This window comes from Mus musculus, chromosome 6, assembly GCF_000001635.26.
Source record: "Mus musculus strain C57BL/6J chromosome 6, GRCm38.p6 C57BL/6J".
In the NCBI taxonomy this organism is placed as follows: domain Eukaryota; kingdom Metazoa; phylum Chordata; class Mammalia; order Rodentia; family Muridae; genus Mus; species Mus musculus.
The window spans coordinates 34,733,992-34,757,260 of NC_000072.6; the positions used below are offsets into that span (position 1 = coordinate 34,733,992).

Genomic DNA, 23,269 nt, shown 5'->3' on the forward strand with positions numbered 1-23,269 from the left:
AACTTCAATCTTTTAGGATCTTTCATTTTAAAATTTCTTGTGACAGTAATGCATTGATTCACAATTGAATTTTAAGAATCTGCGTGTTGTGGGAGAGGACTATTTTAGAATGTTCTCAGATCTAGCATCCTAGATCCCTTCCAACCAGACCTAATCTATTGGTCAGTTCACACAGGATGCTGCTGTACTGGTGCTAAGAACCAGCCTTCTATGGTGTATATAGATGTAGAAAGGTCTTATTTTTTTTTCTTCCCACTGTCTGTTGCTCTGTAGCTCATATCCCCCATCATGGTTACAGAAATTTACATGTGGTGTTTGGCAAAATTGTGTGACTTTGAGATGCCATCATTGTATAAAGTAAATAAATGATGGGCAGGTGGTGACAACTTATGAGGACTCATTAAGAACATGAACACAAAAGTTTGCAAATATTATGGAGACCCAAATATATGGTTGGTGTACAGTTTGTATACTCAAATAGGTTCAAAGGATGTGGGAAAAAAGGGAGAGATGGGTGAATGGAGCTGCACTTCCTTTCTGAGCAATTGTCTTCAAAGTGACCTATTTTCTCCTGTGCCTTGACACCAGTAAATATGGCTCAATAGTGGTCTGATAGGTCAGGGAACCCTATAATGAATATACACATTATTTTTCAAGCCCCCCAAAATTCTTTTCAGAGTCTTTCTTTCAGTATCTCCTTTTATTAATCACACACACACATACACACACACACACACACACACACACACACACACACACACACACACACACACTGACTTGCCATATTCTGACTGCAAGTACTTTTATTTTCCTGGGTTTTATTTTCCTACATTGTAGCTTTTAATTCCCTTCCTCTCAAGGATTCCAAGGAAAAACTTCAGAATTTGTCTTTATATGCATTCAATGAAACCAAGATATTTTGCCAACACCACATGTAAACACAATTATATTTAAGAGCTTGGAATGTTTCAGCAAACTCGTAAGTTTCAAAGGAGCATTAAGTCTACTGAGCACAGAGGACTCTTTTCAGGGCTCAGGGCTTTTACTCTTGATCACAGCGTGGCCTCAGACTCACTGAGGGCAAGTGAGCAGCGCACAGTGCTCATGGGATGTGCATTGAGAAGCTGCTCACAGATCATGTCCTGAAAGAAAACCCCTGGAGCTTGGGCACTGGGTGTGCCTGAGTCATGTTGCCTCCAAATAGTCGATCGATGAGCATATTCTTAACCCACAGAAACTTCTAACTCTGTAAGTCAGACCCTGTTGTAAGAACCTCATTAAGATAATGACATTTGCAGAAACTATAATGAATAATAGTAATAATAATTAATAATAATAATACTTGCCTAAGAGTTGTCCTTCTGGAGGCCATGAGGCTCGGGTCTCCTGTTACTAGGTGGGGCCTGCATGGGAAGTGTGCAGCTGTGGGAAGCTGGGAACGTCTCTCCGGCTCGGCATCTCACTGACAAACCTGAAATCACTTTTCTCAAGTGACTCACAGGAAGGTGGAGGCCCCGTGAGGTTCAGAACTATCAGAGCTGACCTTGAGGTCCAACCAACTCTTCACAGGCCTGTAGAGTCACTGTGAATTCACAACGGTGTATCGTGTCAGATGAGGAACTTACTTGGTCTGTTGGCATTCCGGGTGCATTCTTTGTAAGATATGGGAGCATGGCAGGGACCATTAAGGAAAACAGACTACATATTTCAGTCTGAGTGGGGTGTTCATAACTGGCCTCATTAGAATACCGTGAGCCTCTCATTTTCTGAGGCTTTTCTTGTTAACCTGTGGATTTTAATGCCCTTAAACAGAGAAGGAAATCGCTCCCTGCCTTCAATAAGAGTAGTCTCTACTTTTTCTTTTTTTTAAAAAAAAAGTTCATAGACTATATTTTTCCTTGTCAACTCCCAGATCTTCCTCACCTCCCTATCCACCCAACAGCACGTTCTTTCTCTTAAAAAAAAAAAGGAAAAGGAAAACAAAAACTGAAAACAAAAACAGACTAAAAAAAATTAAAAAATCAATAAGACCAAATACACACACACATACACGCACACACACAAATAACAAATGGAGTTCATTTTGGTTTGGCCAACTACTCCTGAATGTGGGGCCTGCTCTGGAGTGTAGTGTTTTATAAAATATACTACAGATATAATTTTTGCCTTCTTTCTTTTTCATACTTCCTCCCTTCCTCTCTTTCTTTGTTTCTTTCCTTGGTCGTGGTGGTGGCGGTGATGGAGGTGGTGGTGGCAATAGTGGTGATGATGGTGATGGTGGTGATGCTGCTGCTGCTGGTGGTGGTGGCAATGGTGGTGGTAATGGTGATGGTGGTGGTGATGGTGATGAGGTGGTGGTGATAATGGGAGTTAAACCTACAGCCTTGCATATGATAGGTTAAGCATTTTACCACTGAGCTACATGCTTAGCCATGTTCAGTCTCTAATTTGTGACAGCATCTGAATTAGTTGCTTGGACTAGCTTTGACTGTATAATCCTACTTCAGCATCCCAAGTGCCTGAGAGTACAAGCATGCACCACTATGCCCAGAACATCCTGTAGACAGTGAGTTAAGAATTTCTCTAGTGTTGTATACAAGTTGTGAGCAGTAGTCAGTGGAAGGAGGGAGACACAGAAGCAAGACAACAACAATTTCTGAAGCACCTCTGTGGCTCCCTTCTTTCATCTGGTGCACAGTTGGCTCTTGACAGACTGACAGACAGAAACTGAAACCTCCATGATTTTCTTGTTTGTTATGTTTGAATGCTTATATGTATATAAACTTCTCCATCTCAAAGAACCAGAATTTAACTTGGTCCTATATGGAGGCAGCAGAGGTCTAGTATTACAAGACTTAAGTTAGTTTTCTTGAAACAGCCAGGACATTAGGAAAGAGTCTGATAGGTAGATTTGAATTTTCTTATCAAGCCACACCAGGGCCTTTGAGCAAAGGTTCTGAGAATGGAAGAGACACTAGCTCTTTACACTAGCATGTCATTGTTACAGACTATGGGGGGGGGGGGGTGTTTGCACTCCTTTGTAAGTATTGTTTGTGAGTGCATGGTAGATTCTCCCTCTTTGTCTGAAATATTTGCTGAGTCATTTTGCTCTTAGCAACCCTGGCCTTTCACTGGAAAGGTGGATCACGTCTCCAGATGTTTGTGACAAGAGATGAGCAAAAGCAGGATGCTAAGAAACAAAGCCTAATACTCCATCATCAACCCTCCCAGAGCTGACCCAGCTCAGGAGCTCAGGGACATACAATTGTTTTATTTAATAAAGAGTTGCTTAGTAGACTTGGAGATTACCTTTTTTTTAAAAAATCACAATGAAATACGTTTGATTAAAACTTTATGAAATATAGCTGGGTCCTTCTCAGTTGGCTCAGAGGACCACAGAATCCCATATGGCTCCTGAGTGGTCTGGGAAAGGTGGGTTTTTTGTGTGCTGTGGGCGCAAGTGGCTTGGTTAATACTGGAATCTGCTGAAATTTGATGAAAGTTAAAATGGTTTGTTATCCATCTCTAACCATCTGGTTAGATAGGAACTTTGTTAGTCAGCGTTTCAAACAAGGTTCCAGCTGGTGTGGGGAAATCAGAGATGCTAGCATTGTCTTTAACGTAGACTACAGCTACTGCTATAGCAGATATAGTAAGGATCCTACAACCATGTCTGTCTTATTGGACACATTCTGTGTGGTGTTGAAGTGAGTATGCCCACGTATCATTGGAGTTGTGTTACCTTTCTGAGGCCAGTTTATCAGAGCATCAGTGGCCTCCAAAGAGAGCGCCCTCAACTTCGTAAACAGAACTTCTAAATTCTGAGAAGTTTTGAAGTCCTTGCACCACTGCTTATAGGGACATAAAGTTGGGAAAACATGTTTAATATTTTCAGCATGAGAAATACTAGATTGTAATATATTTGCATAATTACCATCTGGTGTATGTAGATATGAAATACTGTTTCCATTGACGCAGTTTGTTGATGTGTTAAAATATATCCATGAAGAAGTTTAATTAAAGGAACTGTTTGTGAAATAATACGTATAACATTACCCCATTTTATTAAAAATTAAAACATACTTAGGAACATACATCAAACTTGCGTCGTGTCAGAGTTAGTTGGAATAATTCTAAGCAGCTAATTTGCCTTTGTCTTTATGCATTAGGTAATTGTCTAGTTTTAAAACATATCAAGAGCCCATTACTTTCAGAATCAGGACAGCAAACCACCAAGACTTTTTAGTATGAAAAACAATTCCTAGCGGGGCATAGTGGCTCATACTTTTAATCCCAGCACTTAGGAGGCAGAGAGTTTGAGGCCAGCCTGGTCTTCAGAGTGAGTTCCAGGATAGCCAGAGCTACATAGTAAAACCCCGTTTCAAAAACAAAACAACACAAAAACAAAAACAAAACAAAACAAAACAAACCCAAACAAAGAAAAAAGAAAAAAGAAAGAACAGAAAAATTAATCCATGGTGGATGTACAAAGGGTTCACTGCTGTTTTTAGAAGCCAGGAGTCTCCAAGTTGAAAACTTTGTCATTCACATGGTTTAACTTATAAAGCCAACTGATATGTTCTCTTTTGGTTTTGTGTGTGTGTGTGTGTTTTTGTGTTTTTGTATGTATGTATGTATGTATGTATGTATGTATGTATGTGAGGTGTATATAGTGTGGTTCTGAGTGTGTGTTTGTGTGTATTATGTGTTGTGTGTGTGGTACAGTTCTGGTGTGTTCATGTGAGTATGTGTGTATATGGTATGTGTGTGGTTCTGCATGTGTTCATGTGTATACAGGAAGTGCACATGTACAAGGAGACCAAGGTTTTGATGGTCAGCATAGTCTCAATTACTCTCCACCTTGGAAACTGAGGCAGGGTCTCTCAGTTGAACTTGGAGTTCACTGATTCAGCTAGCCTAGTAAGCTTGGTCTGAGTGTTCCCATGTCTCTGCCTCCTGCACAGTGGGATTAAAGGCCCACCACATCCATGCAGCCTTTCCATGGTGCTGAGGACTGTAACACCAATGTTTACGCTTGTGTGGCAAATGATTTACCAAATGTACCTCAGTCTTACCGTACCTGATATGCTCTTCATCCAGAGTCTGTGCCATTAGGATTGGAAATAGCATGACACTAGGATGGTGCCTTTGTTGTTGTTTTAACTTAGTCAACAGCTTTAATTCCTTATTTTATTAGTAAGAGTAAAAGACCATTCCCGAGCAACCTCTAGCAACTCTATCCTAGAAGAGGGGTTCTGAGCAGCTAGTGGGTTGCCCTTAGATTTTAAGTTACAGGAAGCAAGAAGAATGAGAAGAGACATTAGAGAAGAGGTTGCTCAGGTTCCAGTGAGAAATCCAAGAGGAAGGAAGGCTGGCTGACGCAGCCATAGTAGCAAAGCTAGTTTATCTCCCAGCTAAATGCAGTCAGCAACCCATGAGACTCACAGAGGAAAAGGAAGATGATATATACCTCAAATATACTGGGAAACACTGGCTAAAATCTGACTGCTTTACAAGAGGGAGAGTTTTGCTTTTAGCATGAGGGTACCCCACACATACCTTTCATGTCTCTTGCTTGTTTCAGAAGAAGAAGGCTGCAAAACAGACGTGCTTTCATGGCCAATCTTGAGACAGAGAGACCAAATAAAGAAATTCCTGTTTGATTAGCTTGTGAAGCAGTTTTTAAGGACTTGTTCTCTCTGCTGTGGTTAGAGCGGTCTACTGAGAAGTAAGCCAAAGAAATATTAGTCCAAGAATCCAAAATTTGAAGCCAAACCACTGGGAAGGGCTCTTTCCTGCTGATGACACCATAATTGAATTAGGAGGGAACATTTGTATAGTGTCATGTTGTCATCTCACACTCAACACGTTTAGAATTGAACTCATCTTTCCTTACGAGGCTGCTCCTTAGCTGAACTTGTCTAACAATGATCAAGATGATGGTGCCCATTACTGTGTTCGAGTGTAACACAGCCAGAATTTCTATGTGATTGCCACAAACCTAGGGCCAAAGGAACTTATGACAGGATGATCAAAGGGCCAGATAGTCCTTCTGAGAACCAAGGTTTCTAGCTATTAATCTAGGCATACGTTAATTCTACCATGCTACTCTTCCTGTCATATTTATGGAAACTTTCCACTCAGTTTAGTAGAATGTGTAATAATATATAGATAGAACACACATGCACACATAGAGTGACACTTCATTTATATTGATATTTGACACACTAGCAGATTTTAGTAAGCATAAAGTCAGAATTTCTGAAGTAACAAAAAGCAAATGAACCAACCTTTAGAAAAATATTACTGAATAACTCAATAATATTCGATAGTACAATTCAATACAATAGTTCAATAGTATTCAATAGTATTATTGAAGAAAAAGCTGACACAGATAAAGGCACTGGATCTAAGCCTATGTAAGCCTAGCTTGTAAATCTAACAAGAACAAGCTACCATTACTCACATGTGATGAACTGGATGCCTACAGTTCTGGTATTTTGTTTTCTTTAATTTGAAAATTGTCTTGTAGTTGCATACATTTTAAAAGTTTGTGTCCACGTAGGCACATCTCTTGCTTTGGGTTGGGGAGATTGCTCAGTGGTTAAAGCCCTTACCATATAAGGAGGAGGACTGGGGTTCGAATCTTACATAAATGTAGGTGGGCATAGTGGCCCACTTGTAATTCCAGTCTGAAGCAAGATAGCTAGGTGGCTATATAAGGGAATTTCATGTTCAACTAAGAGATCCTGCTTCAATGAATCAGGGGGAAAACCTTCAAGGAAGACTCCCAACATCAGCCTCGGGGCCTCCATAGGCATGTGCACACATTCACATGCAAACACACATACACATGCAAGTGTACACACACACACACAGTGCAGCACAACACAGCACAGCACAGCACAGCACAGCACAGCATGAGTATCAAGATACTTATACGTGTTTTAGTGAGAAATATGGAACCTTTGATTTAGCTGACACTCTCTCACATTGCACATACATTGAAGCTACCTACCAGTGGTCAACTACACACACACACACACACACACACACACACACACACACACACACCACTATTATAAAGTAACTGAAGGGAAAAACAAAATCTGACCAAAGAAGACATCTATCTTATCTTCATTTATGTTGGATTCAAACCCCAGTCCTCCTTCTTATATAGTAGGGGCTTTAACCACTGAGCAATCTCCCCCACCCAAAGCAAGAGATGTCCCTAAATGAATACAAACTTTTAAATGTATGCAACTACAAGACAATTTTCAAATTAACTAAAACAAAATATTGTCTTCACTTTTATTGAACAACTTTGGCTTATTAGCACCAAAGTCTTGGTTTAGTAGAGTGACTTGATTCTCTCTGGTCTTTGTGTCAGAGCTGGCTCTAGTTCTCACAATGTATCAAATTCATTTTTATAGATATTTTGATTATTTTGGGTTCAATACTTGATGTTTCCCCATATAAATCTTGCATGTGATAATCAACTCAGTACAAAAATGCAAATATGCTAACCCAGTCTCCAAAGGCATACTGCTTTGGTGTAGATGCTCTGGTTTATTTGATCAATGTAAAATTTCCTCTGGGTCATTAGATGATGCTTTTCAAATAATAATTTAAAAAAATTGAAAACGAATTAGTTGGGTGTCCAAACTTGAGACAGTGAAGCATCCCTTTAGAAAGAACTCTGATCCATCAGTAGTCATCCCAGGCTGTTTGGCCAGGACACTGATAATGCCCCTTGTCGGCTGTCATGCTCAGGTGTCTGTCTTTATATTGTTGCAGAATTGCCTATCAGAGAAATGATGATGACGAAGAAGAGGCTGCCAGGGAACGGCGCCGCCGGGCCCGGCAGGAAAGGCTGCGGCAGAAGCAAGAGGAAGAATCCTTGGGACAGGTGACAGACCAGGTGGAGGCCCATGTCCAGAACAGGTACTGTCCTCCTCTCACGGAGGCATCTCTGGGTTGTATCTTCATCTGCCCCGTTGAATGGAGTTTGCTAGCAGATCATTGCATCCTCAGACCAACGCAACCATTAATGGTTGCTTTCGGTTTTGCTGATATGGTTTCTGACTGCATATCCCAAGCTGGAACTTACTATGGAGCCCAAGCTACATGTAGTTTTGGTTTATTTCTTTTATTTTCTGTATATTAAGAGGAGGCTGTTAATAGCTCTGTTAACTTGGTCTATTTTAAACAAGAAACAAAAACAAAAACAAACAAACAAAAAACTTCAAGCTAAGGGTCGTGGCCTCCTCAGCTAATTTCCTAGTGTGGTCTTGCAAACACTGAAGCATTAGACAAGTTTCATAAGAAATATAATATTTACGTAGTCTATAGAAACCTTGGCCATTGGTAATTAGGCCCTAACTGGGGAGGAAGTGTAGCTAAGAGGAGTGGGGGAGGGCCAGCTATGATCACTGGGTTTCACTCATTCACTGGTTTTGAATCCCAATTTGGCAGACGGTGTTACTTCACTTTTAAAAAGTACAGCCATGGGCTGGCAAGATGGTTCAGGGGGTAAGAGCACTGACTGCTCTCCCGAAGGTCCTGAGTTCAAATCCCAGCAACTACATGATAGCTTACAACCATCCATAATGAGATCTGATGCCCTCTTCTGGTGTGTCTGAAGACAGCTACAGTGTAGTTATTTACAATAATAAATAAATCTTTGGGCCAGAGCAAGTAGGGACTGAGCGAGCAGAGTTGACCAACCAGAGCAAGCAGAGGTCCTAAATACAATTCCCAACAACCACATGAAGGCTCACAACCATCTGTACAGCTACAGTGTACTCATATGCATTAGGGGGGGAGGGAGGGGAGGGAGGGAGGGAGGGAGGGAGGAGGGAGGGAGGGAGGGAGGGAGGAAGGAAGGAAGGAAGGAAGGAAGGAAGGAAGGAAGGAAGGAAGGAAGGAAGGAAGGAAGGAAGGACAGCCACAGTTCCCTTTGAAGAGCACTGCTCAACCGCAGAGATAAGAGTGTGCATAAGCCACTCAATGCCTTGCACACAGTAAGCACACTAAGCACACTCCACAGTGTGCTCCAGGCAGAGTCTCCCAGGAAGAGGGCAGCACAGCCATCTGTTGCCTTTTTCTGCTCTCGAGCTAAAGAGAGGAGTCAAAAAATAATACTTTTTAAAGAGACGTTTTTGAGGCCTTTCCTGGATCTAGCTGTTAGTGAGTGTTCCACAATGGTTTTCAAAGTTACAACTGATCGATAGTGTTCTGCTTCTGAGAATCTTGCTTCTGGACTCGGATAACAGTGCTATGCGAGCCCATGAGGCCCTGGGTTTGAGACTCGGCTCAACAACCAAGTCAGCAGCACACACAAAGGTCCTGTTTCTACTTACACTTCCTTTCTGCTTTAATTTTATTAGTAGCCATTTGATGAGATTACCTACATTTAAAAATTCTTTTGCCAAGCATGATAGCACATGCTTGTTAATCCTAGCATTTCAGAGGTTGAAGAAGGAGGACCAGGAGTTTGTGGTTAATCTTGGCTTTTTGGTGAGGGCAAGGTTACCCAGGGCTACACAAGACCCTGTATCAAAAGAACTAAAACAAACAAACAAAAAAGTGGCTTTTAAGGAAAATACATTCGGGTCTGAGCACTTGGTTTCTTGCAGGCGTATTAATTAGGTATAAAGTCTTCTTGGGGTTAAACAGCTTTAACTGGCACTTAATAGCTACTGGTGACTGTTAACCATGATCTATAAAAGACAACAGAGAAAGGCTCAGTGGAGTCTGTGGATTTCTTAACAGAATTCTTGTCTGGTGAGCGCTTTGGAATTTGCAGTACCTTTTTAAAGTGCTAGAACTCAGTTGGTCCAAGCGTCCTGTGCACAGACCTTTGCCATTGACCTCCCAGTTCCCCATATTCCTGTGGCCATGTAATCCGCATGCGGCTAATTCACAGCGACAATGTCCTGCAGCAACAGCAGAGGCCCAAAAGGCTTAAAATCTAGGCTTTCTTCTATGATATTTTGTTGTTAACTATATGATGTGTTTTTCCAAATCCAAGTGAACTTGAACATCAGAGGAGCCAAGTTTGGTATGAACCATGAAATTTGATGGAGTTTCTAAACATTTTAAGACATAGGCTTCCAGCTCCAGTCGCCGTTCTGGTATCACATGACTGGTAATTCCAGCCAGGAGGGGCCGACGCCCTTGGTCTGGGCAGTGTCCAGCACCCTGGAAGAGTGATTAAGATGATGGACATGCTACAGTTTGGATTTTCCCTTTTTTTTTCTTTTAAAAATAAACATTGGGTTTAGCCAGCCTTTACCCATTGGAGAAAAGTAGAAAAAGCTCTTTATTCTTGGAAGTCTGTACAAAGGAGTTATATTGTCTAGATTAGTTATGGTAATGTTGTTGCTATGAGAATTTTCATATTTTAACACGGTATGCTAGTGCACTGTGGATATTTTTGTGTACTGGATAAAGTGCTTTCTGTCTTACTTTTTAATCTTATTTTTATTACTTTTATTATATTATTTTTTGAGAGAGGGGGATCTCATTGTGTATTACTTACTGGCTGCTCTGAATCTTGCTATGTAAACCAGGCTGGCCTCAAACTCCCATAGATCCGTCTGCCTCTGCCTTCTGCACTGGGATTAAAGGTACATGCCACCAGGCCTGCCTCGCCACCTGTTTTCAAAGCAGGGTCTCACACTGAACCTGGGGCTCATTGATTCAGCCTGACTGGCTCCTCAGTGAGCCTCAGGGGTCTTTCTGTCCTTCTATCCTCCATGGCTCTGTCAACCCCTAACAACCAGAGCCTTCTGAACACCAACAGAGATGGCAAACATGCACACATGATCAATTGTGCTGTCCTGGACACATTGTTCATACTTACATTTCTTTGGTTACCTGGTCCTGTCTAGAAGGTGACGAGGTCCTGTCTAGGTATGAGGGAGGACAGAGGATAGGAAATGTCACCCTTGACTAGCAGTCATTAACCCGTGAATTGTGGAGAACACTTAGATGTCTCCAAAGAGAAGATATTGACATGAATGTAGACTCTCACACTCGCCACACTCTTCCCCTCTAAGTCCCTCAGGCCCCACCAATCCAAATCAGGAATGACTTGGTGGCATCAGTATGAATCTCTGACACTCACAGAATTCACTCATTATTCTGATTTGATCCTTGTCATAGTTGGGATCCACAGTGACACAGATTCCGAGATCAAGGTTTAATCACAAGGAGTCTGTGAGGTCACCTCAGAAAACAACGGTTGGGGTGTAGGTAAGGGAGACACAGGAGGAAAGTTGTTTTCTGGCCTAAGTGTCCACTGTGGAGCTCTGGGACATAACTCCAGTAAGAGCCGTGGCTGTAGGATTAGCCTTCAAAACAGAGAAAAGCCAAAGTATTTATATGATGATGCACCTCTGATTTTGTTGAGTGACATTAGTATTCAGAGGCCCTACACAAGTTGAGGAGACACAGTGTCCTGAGAAAGACCAAGAGCGAAGACTTGGATAGGCTCAGTTGGAAGCATAGAGTGGTGACATCTACGGGCATGTGAGCTGGATACTGCTGGTGCCTGCTCTGGCTGTGGTTGGTTCTATACGGTTAACCAACAAGTTGTCTTTGATGTTCCTTCTGTCATGCAGTGTCCCCGATGAAGAGTCTAAGCCAGCCTCCTCAAACACTCAGGTAGAAGGTGACGAGGAGGCTGCCTTACTGGAGCGCCTGGCTAGACGAGAAGAGAGACGTCAAAAACGCCTTCAGGAAGCCTTAGAGCGTCAGAAGGAGTTTGATCCGACCATAACAGATGGCAGTCTCTCAGGCCCAAGCCGAAGAATGCAAAATGACTCCGCCGAAAATGAGACAGCAGAGGGGGAAGAAAAAAGAGAGAGTCGCTCAGGACGGTATGAGGTGGAAGAAACAGAAGTGGTCATCAAGTCCTACCAGAAGAACAGCTATCAGGATGCTGAAGACAAAAAGAAAGAAGAAAAGGAAGAGGAGGAGCAAGAGAAGCTGAAGGGAGGGAGCCTTGGCGAAAATCAGGTAGAGAAGATGGTAGAGGAGAAAACACCAGAAATCCAAGAGGAGGCTGTGCTGATGGTATTGGAAAACGGGCAGGTCAGCGCAGAAGAGTCCAAAATAGAAGGGGATGGGGAACAAGACATGGAGGAGATAGCCCGTCGAAAAAAGATGGGGGAGGAAGAGAGAGAGAGAGCTGAGGCAGAGAGACTGAGGTTGGAAGTGGAGGGACAAGAACAAGAAAGAATCAAAGCTGAGCAGGACAGAAAGCTAGCAGAGGAACGGGCAAGAGTCGAAGCAGAACAGAAAGCCGCTGCCGAGGAGAGGGAGAGGAGGGAGGCCGAGGAGAGGGAGAGAAGGGAGGCCGAGGAGAGAGAGAGGAGGGAGGCAGAGGAGCGTGCAGAGCAGGCGAGGATCCAGGAGGAGCAGAGAAGAGTGGCTGAGGCACAGAAAAAGGCCAAGGCAGAGGAGGAGGAGAAGGCAAGGATAGAAGAGCAAAGACAGAAACAGCAGCTGGAGGAGCAAAGGAGTGAGAAGCGAGAAGCCAAGGACAAGGGGGAGAAAGGAGCCGAGAAAGCAGACAGGAAAGGAGTGAATGAAAGGGAGGCCCCAGACGACAGACTTCAGACAGCTGTCCCAAAGACGCAGGTACAGTAAGCACTGTGCACCTACTGTGTGATGCCTGTGACTCATGAGAAATGCAACGCACACCCAAGCGGGGGCTGAGGCCTCGTGCACGTGCTTCATCAGTTGGCAAACTATTCTTTTTTTTTTTTTTTTCAGGCCATAGCATTACCCAAGCATGGAGCAATTGAACCACAGCTGAGAATGCAATCGACCAAATTAATGAGACAACCAGAAAGAAATCAATTGCTTGGTGCTTGGGTGCTGTGGTTATTAAAAAAAAAAAAATGAATTAGCCCAAAGATGCTGAATGTGGTGGGTTTCTGTCAGCTTGTTTGTACATCTGCATCTGAACTCCCTCTGTCTGTCACATTCCCTGGGTGTGCATGAGGCAAGAGGCCTATACTTCTCACCTCACTCCGGTGTTTGATAGCAGTTTTTATTTTTCATTTTAAAATTAGGGGCTGGGGAGTTGAGAAAAAGAATTAAGTTCAGACATTTAGTCTTAGACAAAATTATAAATCCTTTGAAGTCAACTGGAATCAAGGAGATTGTTGGATGCTCCCCCAACCCCGACAACAACAAAAAAGAAAAAAAAAAAAAAAACACCTTTAAAAGCCTGACTTGCCATCATGTAGACCTGGGTTTAATGTAGACTTGCAGAAAACCATTGGTCTTGGGTAGGGCCAATTAACAACTGATGGACAACTGAGAGTTCACAGTTTGTTCCCTTTTGCTATGTGGCTCAGGAAGAATAGGTAGGGATAGCAGTTGGAGAAGGAAGTATAAAATATAAACGTTTTGTGGGTTTTTTTCTCTATCTGCAAGGCTGCATGAAAAACAAACCCTGTAAGAGCTGTAAAAGACAAGAGAACCGCTTGCACGCTCACCTCTCCAGAGTGAGCCCTCTGCACTGCCTCGCACTGAAGTTGTTTTCCTCCCCTGCTTCTATACCCAGGGCTCATGCACATGGCTGTAGTTGAGAAAATCCTGAGCAGGATGTCAATGCCTGAAACACCATGTCATGCTAGATTCCAGTGAGCACAGTGGGAGGCACAGGAGGACAAGAAATAGGGAGGGGTTGGGACATATCACCCCTGATGACAAGCCACTAGCACCAGGTACCACTGGCACCAGGGGGTCTGAGTGTGTCACTGAGATGGGCCACAGCGACATCACAGCCCACGCGGAGTGATCTGAACACCCTCTCACTCTTGCAAGCTAGACAGGGCTTCTATTTACGTGAGTGACCTTCCCCGTTCTTGAAAAGGAAAAGGAAGAAGAGAAAGGAGTTAAAGGGCAAGCTCAAAGACAAAAGCCTCGGGATGACAAGCCTGCCTTCAGAAAGGAAGAGGTAAATGTCTTTAAGAATAATCATATCCTAAAGCCACGCGGAAAGCAGCAGGCCTGGATCTGATCTTGGAATTGCAACCCCTCCCCTGTGGTTTCCAGACTGTGGCTCATGAGTCACTGATGAGATTGTATAGGTGCCTCCAAACTAATTAATCAGGTTGGGGACATGACCCAGTGAGTTAAGTGCTGGTCACTCAAGCAGGAGGACTCGAGTTTGGGTCCCCAACACCCACATAAAAAGCTGGGCATGGTATAGGGGAGTGTCTGTAATCCCAGCTTTGGGAAGCAAAGACAATAGGATGGGTAGGGGATTCCAGGGACTCACTGGCGGCCAATCTAGCCAAACAGTGAGCTCTGGCTTCTCGTAAGACCTTGTCTCAAAAGTTATGGTAGACAGCAATAGACAACACCCAAAATCAACCTGTGCCTTGCACGCACACACACACACACACACACACACACACACACACACACACACACACACACTTGTACACACATATTCATACACACTCTTATATCACACACAAGCACACATGTGCAGACAAAGTCATATACACTCATACACCATACACATATGTACTTGAGAGTTCACAAAAAGGAAGCGGAATTGAAAGCATCCGAGGGCACGTAGGCAGTTGTAGTCCAGTGTTCTCACAGAAATTAATTGTCTTTCTTAGTGTTTGTCACAGTCAAGAGCTCGGACAGCCCTGCTCCTCAGTCTTGCCTACGTCCTGCTCTGACAGTGTAACGTTGGCTTCTGTGAACCCTTCGCGGCTTACATTGCAACCGTGAAATATTTCCAGCTGGCTTTGATTAACACTTTAACTTTTTCATGAAAAAGCACACCCCCACCCCAACCTAAATCTCAGTAGAAATTTTGGTGAGCCGAAGACGATGATGTATGATTCTCAAAAGCAAAGCCTGGCCACATCATTGCATTAATGAGGCACACACACAGGGGAGCAGGTACCAGGATGCTCTTAGGTAAGTAAGGGAGGCTTCTACACACAGGTGCCATAGCAATCCAGCATACAGTGCCAGGGCAGAAAGCCTCTCCTGGTTCTAACCAGCCTGCCTATGCTAGCCTCGGGTGACACTACAAACTGCCATGTCATCCAGTAAGTTCAAACCGTTGGATGTGGTGACACAGAACCAGGAGACATAGAAATGCCTGAATTATGTTTCCCAAGAGACTGATGAAACAATCGGTAGCCATTGGGTACTGGCCCAAATGGAATCCCACTACAGGTCTCTGTTAGAGCATCCATTAAGAAAATCCAGAGCTGTAGGAAAATTCCATGTTTAGAAAATAGAGGGCCATATTAAGTAGCATATGGGTGGTTCCCTTAGGTGGCTTTGTAAGAGTCACATAAGACCCTGTATATTTACTTGAAGACTTACGTTCCTCTCGACTTTAGTAGAATGTGTGGTTTGACCGTGAGCCCTGGCTATCTGAAGGAGGGAGGAGATGCAAATACTGATGACCCGGAAACTGAATTTAGCTCTACCAGGCAGCTAAGGAGACGGCTGAACACCCTGGACTGTGTAAAGGTCCATCTGTACGACAAAGCTGTCTCAGAACCAAACTCAAATAGTGTCAGACACGGGAAGAAAGCGTGAGATCTGCAACTCAGTGGTGAAATGTGGGCAGAGGGCTTCAGTAAATACCCTCTGCTGATGTGAAAGTTCATTTAGGCCAGAGAGTGATTCACTTTTAATGGCCAAAGCATCCCACGCCTCCATCTGAGTCAGAGGAGGCTCATCCTCAGTCATCCCTCTGCCTCTTCTCAGATAAGGGAAAGTCCATGGTATCAGTCAGACACCCCAGGGAATAGCTGCTTTCCAGTCCCTTTCCCAGTGTCCCTTTCCCAGTTTGCCGAACAGCACATTCCAGGGCTCAGAACTTCCGGCTCCTTTTTTATACCAGGCTAGATAATCACCTCCAATCAGCCTTTTCAAAAGATCAATTTTAAGATCTTATCATTGTATATAGATAAACTGCGACTGAATGGATAGAGTTCTCCCTTCCCAACTAGCTGGACTGGCGTGTTATATAGGCAATTTAAAATCATTTAGCATGATTCAGACATTTTGAATAACCCTTTCCTATTATGCCCTCCCTTCATTTCTTTTCTTTCTTTCCTTCTTTCCCTTCCTTTTTTCTTTCTTTCCTTCCTCTCCTCTCTTCTCCTCTCCTCTTTCTTCCTTTCTTCCTTTTGTTTGTTCTTTCCTTTTTTCCTTTCCTTCCTTCCTTTCCTTTCTTCTTTCTTTTATCACAAAAGCAAGCAGAAACCTTTCCTGGCAGGATTAGGGATCCATACAACATAAGCAGCTAGGCCAATCGAAAGTGAACACAAACATTCCTCTGCCCTGCTAAGGGAAGCATTTCCCAAAGTCCCTCCAGTGCTTTAAAACACAAACAAATAAACAAATCCCCTGTATTCCTCCACCGCAGCTGAGCTCTGTGGCAGCCATGGAGTGCAGATGATCTCTGACTCTGAGACATAGTTAAGTTTCTGTCTCTCCTCTTCCATTACAAGCTGTCTCTTTTCAGTTCTTCTATTTGGTTTTGTTTTCTTGGCTTTTAACAAAGAGAGAGAGAGAGAGAGAGAGGGAGAGAGAGAGAGAGAGAGAGAGTCAGTCACAGGGTCTTTTGTGACTTCGAATCTAATATTCCTGTCACCCAGGCCCACATGTCCTGAACAGACAGTGTGACCATAGCATGCATGTGCATCCAGGAATTTGGTTAAAGAATGACTCAGGCGCTTTAAGCTGGAGTCTAAGCTCTCTGCTGAAGGTCTAAGTTGTCCATGAGCCAAATTTCAGGAGCAAGGAGCCAGGAGGACATGTGTGGGGTAGAGCAGGGATCCAGATGAGGATTTGGGGATCTGAAGCTCATGAAGGCCTGCAACTGACATCCAAGTCTTGCTGTTATTCTGGAACTTTGTCGTGCAGAGTAGCATGACTCAGAGACTCCCGTCTCAGGCGGGTCCATGTGTTCCCTTGGGCTCCTGAGTTCTCTCCAGCTTAAGGTCACGCCTCCTAAGTTCCCACACCCCCATATGCTCATGCTTTCTACCACTAAGTAGCCCAGCTAAACGGAGTCTCATCCAAACATCTAAGAATCTAGAGGCTGTTTAAAGTACAGCCATGTTATCTGTGAATGAAGAGACCTGCTTGCTCTTTCAACACTTGTGACCACCCAGTGACCTTTCCGCAGAGATCTTTCTTGGTGGTAACATTCCAAGATACCTAAGAGATCTAGTTCCCAGCGACTCAGAAGGCTGTGGGCTTGCCATGAATTTGCCATAGAATCTAATCCACTCTACTCTTTAAACTAAAATTTAAGGATCCCCTGGAGTCTTTTATTTATTTCTCAGGAGAAAATAACTTTCAGTCCAACGCTAGTCATCATTATTACATTAAGAATGTTTCTAAGAAAGTTTTCCCCCTGAGAATATGAGGAGACCACCCACCAAAACCCTTCCCAACAAGTAGAGTGGGAGACTCTTCTTCTCATAGACATCTAATGCTTTTACAAAGCTATTTTAAGGTTTTGTTTTGTCTTTTTTTTTTTTTTGTTTTGTTTTTTTTTTTTTTTTTTTTTGGCCAGTAAATCTGATAATACCTTTTGGGGAAATGAAAATATTTCTGACTTCAAAATAAAAGAAGTGAGTTAAAAGAAATTTACCTAAGCAGTTGCCACCATAAACTGTAAGACTTGACTCAGAATTTGTTTCATGGGTATCCTGGGAATATCTCCCCTCACCTCTATATTTGTATTCCCAGATACATATTAACCAGGGTGTGAACTCTAGGCCATGGTGTCTAGGACTCTATCCAACAGTGACAGGCCAAAATGAAACTAGACTGTCTCCTCCTGCCTTTTCAGTGACTACCAATATGTTCTAAAGGGCAAGGACAGCCACCAAGCATTCTACTCTCTACACTGCTCTACAGGGCCCAAGCCTCCTTCTCTCACTCATAATCATCCAGGGGCCAAGAGGACAATAAGATGGTGGGATGTGGAAAGTGATCACTTCATCTCACTATATCTTGATGAGATTCCCAGAGAAACTGGGTTGGTAACAGCCCTAGAATCAAACGGCCTCCTTGGTCGAAGACAAATCTGCCAGAGAGGACATGGCGGCAGCATTGCAGCTCCCCCTCTTTAGCATCCAAAGGAGAAAATAACTTTCAGACAAACGCAAGTCATCATGATTACATTAAGAATGCTTCTAAGAAAGCTTTGCCTGAGAATATGAGTAGACTGCCCACATGTCCCTTAGTATACATGGACACCCATGTATATCCCGCCTTGTAGGGAAATCAAAGTCTTAACTCACTGGAGCAGTGTTGGTGAGTAGTCCATCCATGGTGATTTAATACCATTTAAGGAAGATTATCAGGCAAAGGGCTATAAAAGGTAGTCCGTAACACTGCCATTCTACCTTGTAAAACATGCCTTTTAGGAGTAAATGTCCAGAGGGTGTCAAGAGTCGCTGGAAAGCAATGAGTGGTCAGGTAAAGAGAGACAGTTATGGACATCCTAGAAGCCTTGTTTTCTCATGGTCTACCTTTCCTCTTCCAAATATTTCTGCTGAGCACTAGCTCTTTACGACTATCTCAGAACAGTGGCGGTCACTCTCTCCTGCTCATGTTTTAAGAATGGATGAGATAGTAATCTGAACTCTCTGCCCATCTCAAAAGCCATTTTGAAATAATGTGTCTTATCTACCACGAAGAATTTACCACACAACAACCACAAAAATACTTAGGTCCACTTTCCCTCCAGATAGCCTTTCTTCTGTTATCTGCAATGATCACAAACCCACTTCTGGAGGTCTAAATCTTTCCTGCCAATGGATATCAATCAGTGTGTACACTAGAACTATCCCTGTCCCCTGCTAATTTTAGTGATTTATGTGGCTTCAGACACGGTTCTAAAAGTTAGGTTTTATTACCTCCTTGGGACACCATTCAAATTTGACCAAAGCACCAGAAATGGCAGATCTGGACCACCTGCTGGCTTTCCTCTTACTTCTTCCTTATTAGGCTTTGATCAAAGATGCTCCCTTTAGCTAAGAAGAAACTTGGCCAAGCTACATTGCCACTCTTCCATCAAAATGACCTGTAAGTGTTCTTCCTAGTGGGAACTGCAAGCAACTAATCTTAGGTGGAGTTCCCAGGACTAGATAGCTTCTAAAAACAGCAACAGTGCTGCCCCCACAAATGAAAACCCCAGTGAGATCAGCAGAGGATCTTGACTTTCTAACGTTACAGTCTAAGTCTGTCTCACAGGCCAAAGAGCCATGACTTACTCTCTATTGATCTTCTTGATTTTGTTTCTATATCATGTTCTGGATGGTTGCTCTACCTCAAATCTAATGACTTCCTTAAAAGTCATTAAAAACAGCTAAAACCTAGTACGATGTTTATAGTTATCTCTCTTCTTGATATGTATCCTTGGTTAGATCAAAGATGAGAAGATTAAAAAGGACAAAGAGCCCAAAGAAGAAGTCAAGAGCTTCTTGGATAGAAAGAAAGGATTTACAGAAGTGAAGGCGCAGAATGGAGAATTCATGACCCACAAACTTAAACAAACCGAGAATGCTTTCAGGTAAGGCGTGACTATCTAAGAATCTCCGCATACGTGGGAGGGAGAATGGGTCTCTTCATCATGTGCCTCTGGACAGAAAGGAGCTAAGCAGATGGCATTCTTCTGTTTGGAGGTCATTGGCCATTGACTTAAAGATACCCTGTCACTGACAGTAGACCAGCACTCATTGCTCAACCACAGCTTAATTCTCTTCTATTTCCTTTTTCTTTTTCTTTTTTTTTTAATAGCGAGAACTATAATGCTTAGTGCCCATGTTTTAACCTAATACACTTACGTGGTACCAGTGGATTAAGAAATATCATAACTGGGATTAATATCATTGGTTCATGCCTTGTGTGTATGGTTCAGACTATTTCCTACAAACCTTCCTCTGTTCGTTTTTATAAAGGTTGTAAGTGAGTATTAGTCTGTGGTCCAAAAACTTGGGGCACATTAGATTAAGGCAAATCACAGCTCATTACCATAGGATGTTAAGAGCCCTCTGGAAATTTGCAAGGGAACCAAGGGGGACACCTGTTTTTACTTTCCCATTTTTTTTGAACTGTATACACACATACATACATACACATGCACACACAAGAGAGAGAGAGAGGGAGAGAGAGAGAGAGAGACTTAACAGATTACCAGCTGAGCTAAAAGCAAGCTGTATGCCTTGTGTCTGATTTGCCTTAAATCTACAAAAGCAAAAGGCATGACAGGACTTTCCGGAAGGTATTACCATATACCACCCTATGTTGTAAGCCTACCAGCCTGTACAGGTAGAGGCAGAATAGCCAGTCTTACTCCTGTTTGGGCGAAAGTTGACTTGATTCTTAGTTTTGTTTTATTTTTAATTTTGTTCAAAAGTAACATTTATTCCAGACATTTTTCCATGTATGGAATACTCACGATAGATAGACACACAGGATCAGACAATATACATATAACTTAATGTAATCAGAAATGTATATTTTAAATTGGCCTTGCACTATGCACGACCGTGCTGTGTAGCCAGCTTTCCATCCCAGGGAATCTAAGCCTGCACTTCCTGATGTGAAGTTTGCCTCTGCCTGACTGGTTGTACCAGAGTCTCAGGACAGACACTTTGATTATATAAAGACCGAGCGACACCTAGTGGATCCCAGAGATGAGTCCATTTTCTCATCCACACCTCATGATCTTAGAAAGAGCAAAAACTAGTGTACCAAAACTGCAAAGAGCCTCACTGAGAGGAGTCACAGGCTTGGGACCCTGTAGCACTGAGAGAGCAATGCAGGTTTGTAAGAAACCCTTTAACCTCGTTCGAGTTCAAAATGAGAGTTCCTCTTTAACCATCAAGAACCTAGATGAAATATGTTTATACTTTATAGCCTCAGCTCAAGTAAACACACTGACTTTATATCATGACCCTTACCCACACACACAAAAATATATATATATGTACATACACATACACATTACAGCTAAAAAAAAAAAAGTTGTTTCAAAATATGGTACTATATTTTTCTCTACACAATGCACTTCATTTTTTCCCACTTTTTAAATCTACTAAATTGATGATTTTTTTTACCTGAAACCTGAAAGGCCTATCTTAGAGGAGGCATTATATTCCAAAGTGTCCAAAGCATGAGGTGTATAGTCAAGATGAGCTCTGTACACTGAACCCTCAATCCCCTTCTTGTTTTAATTCTCTAGCTCCGTAGCCAGAAGCTTTGTGCCATCCATCACACAGAGTAAATGTTAAACAGCGGGGCTTCATCTGTCCCTGTCGAAGGTGTCTGGGGTGGGATTCCTGTGTTGGACTCACTATGAGTTAAGAAGTGTTTAAATGGAAGTCAGTATTGCACAGATATGGGATTTTTTTTTTCCACATTAGGTGCACCATTTTTACTTTGCCCTAGAAGAGAGTATTTATATTCCACGAAGATCCCCCAACCACCCCCCAGGACTGGTGTGCGGATCAGGTGCCTGGCTTTAGCACCTGCAGGCATACACCCGCCCCCTTCCTTCCAACGGGGGCTGCAAGACAGAACCAAGTAACTGCCTTTCCTTTCCTCCTCCCTCAGCCCCAGCCGTTCAGGAGGCCGGGCCAGTGGGGACAAGGAAGCTGAAGGTGCCCCACAAGTGGAAGCCGGCAAGAGGCTGGAGGAGCTGCGCCGACGCCGCGGGGAGACGGAGAACGAAGAGTTTGAAAAACTCAAACAGAAGCAACAGGAGGCAGCCTTGGAGCTGGAAGAGCTGAAGAAAAAGAGGGAAGAGAGAAGGAAGGTCCTGGAGGAAGAGGAGCAGAGAAGAAAGCAGGAGGAGGCTGATCGAAAAGCTAGGGAGGAGGTAAGGGCTGCGTGGCCCGGCCGGGGGAAACCTGCCTGCCCCCACGTCCTTAAGTGCATGGCTCACGACCTTGTAGCCTAAAGAGGACCAGCCCCTCAAGGAAGCTCCCTGCTGCTCTTCGGAGTATGGACTCTGGGGCAGTAACAAACCTGGTAGTTCCGTCAGTAGAGTGCTCATTCCAGCATGCACAAAGAAGACTCTGGGTTCAATCCAGAGCAGTGCATATACCCAAGTGATGGAGTACTTCTACAATCCTCGGGAGGTGGGGAAGAATCAGGAGTTCAGGGTGGTCCTCACTACACATCGAGCTCAAGGCTAGCCTGAGTTACAGGAGACCCTGCCACACAATAACATAACAACAACAACAACAATAATAGTAATAATAATAATTTATTATGATGATAAACTTAGCATGTACTGGCATGTTTCTGAACCTTGAGTACTTGTGTCTCCATTTTCCTAGATGAAGAAACTGAGGCACAGGGGAGTTGTGTGAAATTTTCCCACTTAGCCTATTTTTCTCTATAACCTCTCAATAAAGAACAGTGGGAAATCTGAGAAAGATGAAAAGTCTACAGCCTACCACAGAGCCAAGCTAGGAAGCAGGGTGGGTGTGGCGGGTGTGTGCCTGGCCTAGCACTGGAAGACTGAGGCTTCAATCTTGAGTTCCAGGTTAGTCTGGGCTCTATAGTAAGTTCCAGTCTGGCCTGGGTTACACAGAGAAACTCTGCCTGCAGGCAAAATCAAACACAAAGAGACAGAAAAGAAAAGCAGCTGTTCCATGATGTCCAATAATTGAAGTCTTCATAGAAATGTTATAGATGATTGTATGTGTGTGTGTATGTGTGTTATGCATATATGTGCGTGTACCTGTGTATGGTGGTCAAAGGACAACTTTGTGGAGTTGATTTTCTCCTTGCTCATTTAATGTGGGTTTCAAGAATCATATTCAGGTCTCCAGGCTCCTACCACAAACCTTACTGCTGAGCCATCTTTCTGGCCCTAAAGTTTCTCCAAGCAGACCAGACCCAACTGCTGTATACCAGGACCCAACCTGGGACTTGCTGTGCCACCCGAGCCCTGTCACAGTTGACAGATGCATTTGTTCCATTCTTAACACGGAACAGATCAAGTCCAAGGAAGGAAACTTGGCCTCAGCACATGAGAAATATGCTCCATCAGCCTCAGCCTAGATGGCTATGGTTTACAGAGTACATTTTTCCCCCTTCATCCTGGGGTACATTCTCATTTTATGGGGAAAGGAGCCAGGAATCTAATCATTAGAGTGACTTGTTTGAAGATGTTTAATGGAGTAAGCATGGAGGTCCTGCTTCTCCAACTCCTGAGCCTAGAACTTTCCAG

The 23,269-nt window shown here is 43.3% G+C and overlaps 1 protein-coding gene across 18 annotated transcripts in view; it reads left to right on the top strand.

Moving 5' to 3' along the window:
* Positions 1–23,269, top strand: part of Cald1 (caldesmon 1) — a 176,975-nt gene that overhangs the window by 135,497 nt on the left and 18,209 nt on the right. For 8 of the 18 annotated variants that reach the window (XM_017321320.2, XM_030255092.1, XM_006505352.3 and 5 more), the window contains 4 exons: positions 7,798–7,944; positions 11,628–12,024; positions 19,452–19,597; positions 21,643–21,907. In XM_017321320.2, coding sequence (XP_017176809.1) covers positions 7,798–7,944; positions 11,628–12,024; positions 19,452–19,597; positions 21,643–21,907 — 955 coding nt within the window. Of the gene's footprint in view, positions 1–7,797; positions 7,945–11,627; positions 12,649–13,894; positions 13,979–19,451; positions 19,598–21,642; positions 21,908–23,269 lie in introns of all 18 variants that reach the window. The other 10 variants (XM_017321316.2, XM_017321317.2, XM_006505348.4 and 7 more) reach the window with 3 other exon arrangements.